The following is a 6,451-nucleotide window of genomic DNA, read 5'->3' as shown; positions in this document are numbered from 1 at the left end:
CCCCCCACCTTCATCCCTCCACCTTCATCCCTCCACCTTCATCCCCCCACCTTCATCCCTCCACCTTCATCCCTCCACCTTCATCCCCCCACCTTCATCCCTCCACCCTCCATCCCAAGCAAGTACAATGACTTCCTTTCATTTTGCATGAGTTTGCATTTCATAGAATTGTAAATTAGCAGTCATATAACATTTACCTTTAGTATTTGCTTTCTTTTCATCTTAACACAATGGCTTTGGAATTTATGTACATCACTGCATGTATCAGTGCTCAATTCTAAATACCATTGCTAAGAAATACCTAACTGTGCAGATCTAGCACATATTATTTGTCTAGGCACATACTGACATTTACAGGCATGTGTAGTGTTGGGAACTTGAGACTTTGCAAACAAAGATCTAAGAACTTTCATGTACACTAGTTAGTTGAGAATATTTTTTTTCCAGTTCTGAGAAATGAACCTAGGGCTTCATTTGTGCCAGGCATTTGCTCTACCACTAAGCCACACACACAGCCTAGCAAACATTTCTGTTTATAAGAAGTCCCCTGTGAGTGAGGTTGGCATGAATCAGTCCTTGAGGCCAATCTCATCTTGGTGCATTTGGGAGCACTAAGAAATTTCATTTCCTGAACAAAAGTGATGTATGTCTTATGCAAACATCTCTACCTATGCAAACTCTACATCCTCCCATGTGAGCTGAAATGCTACTGAATAAACAATAGAAGAACTAACAAGCAGAAAACACTCCCTGGAGACACAAAGCTTTCTCATACACATGAACAGAATTTTACATTTTTCTTCAGTTTGAGCTGTAGTCAACTTATATATCCAATTTTTAAATGTCTTCATTAACAAAAACATAGAAAATGGTGAAATAGATTTTACCTAGGAAAGATAAAAGTATCAAATCAATTGGGAATATTTAGTTAGCAGACGATATTACTTGATATTTATTGAATAAAAAGTATATTACTGAACAAATAAACAAGTTGTAATACCATTAAACTACTTGGTTTCAGGCTTTGGTCTATTAATTAAATTTTCTCATGCATTTGTTAATGAAGGGCTTATTGTAAACAAAGAAGTTCACTGTGGTTCCAATGTATCTCTGGTCTAACCATACAATAGAGTTGCTCTTTTTTAAAATACTGCAATAAAGACAGGTTTTGCATACAGCCCTAAGCCATACCAAATAAGATTTTATTAGAAACATAATTTTAACCAAAACAAAACATACATCATGACATAGTACCTGAATGACAGGAAAAACTAACAACCGGCCACAACTATCTGTGTGAATAGGTTGAGGAACACTGATGTAAGGAAATTAAACCTTACTTGGCTGAGTAGCCCAGGTCTGCAATGCTTCAGGAGTCTGAGGCAGAAGGATCAAAAGTTCATCATCTTCTGAGTCTACATAGTGTGTTCAAGACCAGCTTGGGCTAAGGTGCTGAGACCCTTTCATAAAATTACTCTATTGTTAAGTGACTGGACATTGCAGTAAAACGTAGAATGTATAATTAATACAATCTAACAAAAATAGCTGTAAGTGGCTGTGGACCTGGGGAGATAACTCATTCAGTAAGTATTCAGAGTGCAAGTTCTAGAACCCATGAAACATGGTGTCATACATTTGAAATCTTAGTACTTGGTAGGCAGACACAAGAGGATCCCAGCGAATCAGTGGCACACCAGCCCAACTGATCTCTGAAGAGACGTTGTCTCAAAAAACACAAAATGGAAACAGCATTAGACTTCTGTGAGTTCAAAGTCAGACTGTATGAAGTAGGGAGCGCCAGGACAGGCAGGGCTGTGCAGTGAGGCTCTGTCTCAAAAGAACAGAAGAATAAATACAATTTAGGATTCCAAAAAGAAAGAATTGTGACTTTCACTCTTTTCTTTTATAGGATTACTCTTCCGTGTGTGTGTGTGTGTGTGTGTGTGTGTGTGTGTGTGTGTGTGCGCGCGCGCACAGGCCAGAGGAAAAGAGGAGAATGCCAGGTATGGTCACCTTTGTCTTCCCTTCCCTTGAGATGGGTTAGGGTCTCCCTGCCCCTGGAGCTCAGTGCTTTTCAGTCATCTTCTGTTCTCTCCTCATAGCAGGGCTGGAGTGACAGGTGTTCATGGCCAAGTCTGGCTTTTCTGCTGAGATCCAGACTTGGGTCATTATTACTGCAAGTACACTCCTAGCCCCTGAGCCACCTGAAGCCCAGCACTCTCAACAAGTCTCTTTACACTCAGGAAATGGGCATCATGCTAAAACTGCTGCATTAGAAATAGCCCTACAAGCGATCAGGGAAATGCAAATCAAGACAACTTTAAGATACCATCTTACACCTGTCAGAATGGCTAAAATAAAAAACACCAATAATAGCCTTTGGCTGGAGAAGTTGTGGAGTAAGGGGTACATTCATCCATTGCTGGTGGGAATGCAAACTTGTGCAACCACTTTGGAAAGCAGTGTGGCAGTTTCTCAGGAAATTCAGGATCAACCTACCCCTGGACCCAGCAATACCACTCTTGGGAATATACCCAAGAGAGGCCTTATCATACAACAAAAGTATATGTTCTACGATGTTCATAACAACATTGTTTGTAATAGCCAGAACCTGGAAACAACCTAGATGCCCTTCAATGGAAGAATGGATGAAGAAAGTATGGAATATATACATATTAGAGTACTACTCAGCAATAAAAAACAAGGACTTCTTGAATTTTGCATGCAAATGGATGGAAATAGAAAACACTATCCTGAGTGAGGTAAGCCAGACCCAAAAAGAGGAACATGGGATGTACTCACTCATATTTGGTTTCTTGCCATAAACCAAGGACATTGAGCCTATAATTAGTGATCCTAGAGAAGCTAAATAAGGAGAACCCAAAGAAAAACATATAGGCATCCTCCTGAATATTAACCTTCAGCAAGCGATGAAAGGAGACAGAGACAGAGACCCACACTGGAGCACAGGACTGAAATCTCAAGGTCCAAATCAGGAGCAGAAGGAGAGAGAGCATGAGCAAGGAACTCAGGACCGCGAGGGGTGCACCCACACACTGAGACAATGGGGATGTTCTACTGGGAACTCACCAAGACCAGCTGGCCTGGGTCTGGAAAAGCATGGGATAAAACCGGACTCTCTGAACATAGCGGACAATGAAGACTACTGAGAACTCAAGAACAATGGCAACGGGTTTCTGATCCTACTGCACGTACTGGCTTTGTGGGAGGCTAGGCAGTTTGGATGCTCACCTTACTAGACCTGGATGGAGGTGGGGGTTCCTTGGACTTCCCACAGGACAGGGAACCCTGATTGCTTTTCGGGCTGAGGAGGGGTGGGGGACTTAATTGGGGGAGGGGGAGGGAAATGGGAGGCGGTGGCGGGGAAGAGACAGAAATCTTTAATAAATAAATAAATTAAAAAAAAATAAAAAATCAATGTACAGAAAAACAACAACAACAAAAAAAGAAATAGCCCTACAATGATAAAGATATTTTTTAATACAGCTCCATGGGGCTGGAGAGATGGCTCAGTGGTTAAGAGCATTGCCTGCTCTTCCAAAGGTCATGAGTTCAATTCCAAGCAACCACATGGTGGCTCACAACCATCTGTAATGTGTTTTGGTGCCCTCTTCTGGCCTGCAGACACACACACACATACAGAATACATAATAAATAAATAAATAAATAAATAAATAAATATTAAAAAACATACAGCTCCATGGTTTGAAAGAACATTTACAAAATATAAATTGTCGTTTCCTTTATAGTGAAGTAGTATGCATGCATTGTTAGATCAGGATGGCCATCTATGTGGTTTAACTTCATCTTTTTAAAACCTTTTAGTTATCTATGCAAAACACTGAGCTTCATTCTTGGATTTTCATACATAATTGGTTTTCATTGGCCCTCCTTTCCTCTCTGCACCCCCTTTTTCCTCTTCCTTCCTCAACTGTCCCCATCCACAGTAAGGACGCTTGTATTCAATTACGTCATGTTTCTACAACCCTCCAGCCCTCCCTTTAAGACCTCTTGTTTTTCCCTTTTATGGTCCCTTTTCTATTTTCTTGACCTACACTTATCCCTCCTTCCACACAGATTTAAAAATCGAGATCTAGGCTGTGCTTGGGAGAGAGAACAAGCTGCATTTCTGCTTCTAAGGCAAGGGTACTTCACTTCACACTTCTCTCCATTTCCCTGTAAATTCATAATTGCTTTTTCCTTTGGGACTAAATAAGATTTCATTGTGTATATATAGCACATTCTCTTGTTCCTTCCCTTGTTAGTGACATCTAGGTTTGTAGCTTCCATGAAGAATGCAGCTGTTTGTATAGTTTCTAAGATCTAAGCTTCTGAAAGCTAAAATTATGTTTATCCTTGCCTTAATGGAGGTAGAATATGAATTTTCATCTTTTGACATTATTTTTGCAAGTATAATACAAAAGTGACTCATCTCCATATAAACTTGGTGGAGAAATATTAGGTCTTACAGGCTGGGGTGTAGCTCAGTGGTAGAGCACGTACTTAGCATTCATGAGGCTCTAAATTTAATCGCTGCATAGCACAAAAACACAGGATTCTATGTTATTACAAAGCCAGGTATGGCCTGTAATCCCAGAATTTGGAATGTGCCTCAGGAGGATCAGAAGTTCAAGGCCACCACTGGCTCTACAGGTAAGTTTCAGGTCAGCTTGCGCTGCAGGAGACCTGTCCCAAACCAAACATGGTGACTTTTAACCGCCTAAGACATTTAAACCACGTACAATTTAAAAATAAGCTTGAAAGAAGCACTAGTTGACTTAGGGGGAGAAGAAGGAAACATTTCGAATGTCTGTTCTTAAAGCTGTGATCAGCTGCTGACTTAGGAGCTCTTCGGGATGCTTTGCCTGCTCGCTCTGTTTACTACAGGGCTCTGCGTTCACACAAATTTCCCTGATGTCTTTGGTGCGATGGCACATCATGAATAATTGGGAAACAAGACAGACATTAGCTGCGGTTGAGATTCTAAACATACTGTTTAAGAAATAAGTCTGCGTCCTCCTTTGTAAGGTATGGAAAGAAAACAGACAAGGGAACACAAATAGCACTTGTTAATCACAGACACTGTGTTATAAACAATCACCTTAAACCAGTCAATGTGGGTTAGAGTCTTTGGGATCACGAGTCAGACATCCCTAAGGTCTCCACTCACCTAATTGCAGCAGGAGACACTGTGAACTGAGCCCATATTTATAAACATAAAAGAAGCCAAAGCTAAGGGCTGAACTGAGAGTCTGTTAAGGAGTGGTATATTTAACAAAAATGTAGTGTTTCTTAGTGTTTTGAATAACAATCCTTGCCTTTTACAGTAAAAGTATAGTATAATAAATACTGTAGTTAGCTGTGTGGCCTATTCTTAAAGCTTATACATTTTTGAACCGTAAACAAATGCAGATATGTAATTATATAAAGAAATGACAAAAACATCTAATTTCACACTTGCACTGAGGTTCACAAACACATTGCATTCAAGGATGGGCTGTTACTCACCCTACATTCTTCCAGGCAAGTATCTGGTCCAAAGTGGCTGAAAACACCATGCATAAAAACAGAAGTGAAACACTAAACAAGAGTTTTCTTCCCATCAAGAAACGTATGTCTCCTCAAACCAAGCACATCTGGTAATTCATAGAGCAAACAGAGCAGAGGCGGGACTGTTTTTGCAAAGTGACTGACAGCACCTTCAACCAATAAAAAGATAGCTTTTCCAGGATGTACTATAGGGGAGCAAGGAGGGTGAGACCTGGCAAAGCTCAGTCTACAAGGAGCTAACCCAGCATTTAGCTTTTCAGTTAGTCATCGCATTTATAAAGTATTAGGTGGCGCTTTGCAGAGAAAATACATTGCTATACCCCTTCGTGGGAAGTTGCACTAGTATGTGACTATCACACCCTTCTTCATATGCTCCTCACACTACTTTTCAAAAGGAAACGATCACCTCCTCTCTCAAATCTATGAAGTATACATTTCCCCATACATTTTAGGTGCTTTGTCAGTTGAAAAAATGCAGGAACTTACCTATATTTCCAGATGTGTCCTAGGTCACAGTTCTCTGTTAAAAGCAAACTTTCCATCTATGGAGATGACTTGAGAGGGATGTTGATGACCCTCTGGCTTTGGAGTCAGGAGCTGTTGAAGGCATGCCCAATGAGATGGCTCCCAGAGCTTCTATTGTGACAGCCAGGCAAGCTCTCCCTTCCGTGCTGGTTTTCTGCAGAACAGGGACACAGCAGTGCTTAAAGAATTGCCGCAGAGGGGGAGGGGTGAGATATCCGAGCTCAGGACAATGCCGCCTGCTTGAAGACGTCAGGACAAAATCCAGTGTTTTCTATGCTGCTGTATGTTGAATAAAAATAATTCTGGTGAAGATAAAATTAAATGAAATGAAAAAAAAAGAAAAATTAAATGAAAT

The 6,451-nt window shown here is 40.6% G+C and overlaps 1 protein-coding gene across 2 annotated transcripts in view; it reads right to left on the bottom strand.

Annotated features, from left to right (window-relative positions):
• Atp6ap1l (ATPase H+ transporting accessory protein 1 like) overlaps positions 1-6,198 on the bottom strand; it is a 21,971-nt gene extending 15,773 nt beyond the window's left edge. Inside the window, exon 1 of one of the 2 annotated variants that reach the window (XM_026783783.1) lies at positions 6,058-6,198. In XM_026783783.1, coding sequence (XP_026639584.1) covers positions 6,058-6,113 — 56 coding nt within the window. In that variant the 5' untranslated portion in view covers positions 6,114-6,198. Of the gene's footprint in view, positions 1-5,529; positions 5,666-6,057 lie in introns of those variants that run through there. The other variant, XM_026783782.1, reaches the window with a different exon arrangement.
• Between the last annotated feature and the right edge of the window lie 253 nt (positions 6,199-6,451).

This window comes from Microtus ochrogaster, chromosome 19 (genome assembly GCF_000317375.1).
Source record: "Microtus ochrogaster isolate Prairie Vole_2 chromosome 19, MicOch1.0, whole genome shotgun sequence".
NCBI classification, from domain to species: domain Eukaryota; kingdom Metazoa; phylum Chordata; class Mammalia; order Rodentia; family Cricetidae; genus Microtus; species Microtus ochrogaster.
Note: the sequence above shows the minus strand (reverse complement) of the source record. Positions and strands in the feature narration are given on the sequence as shown.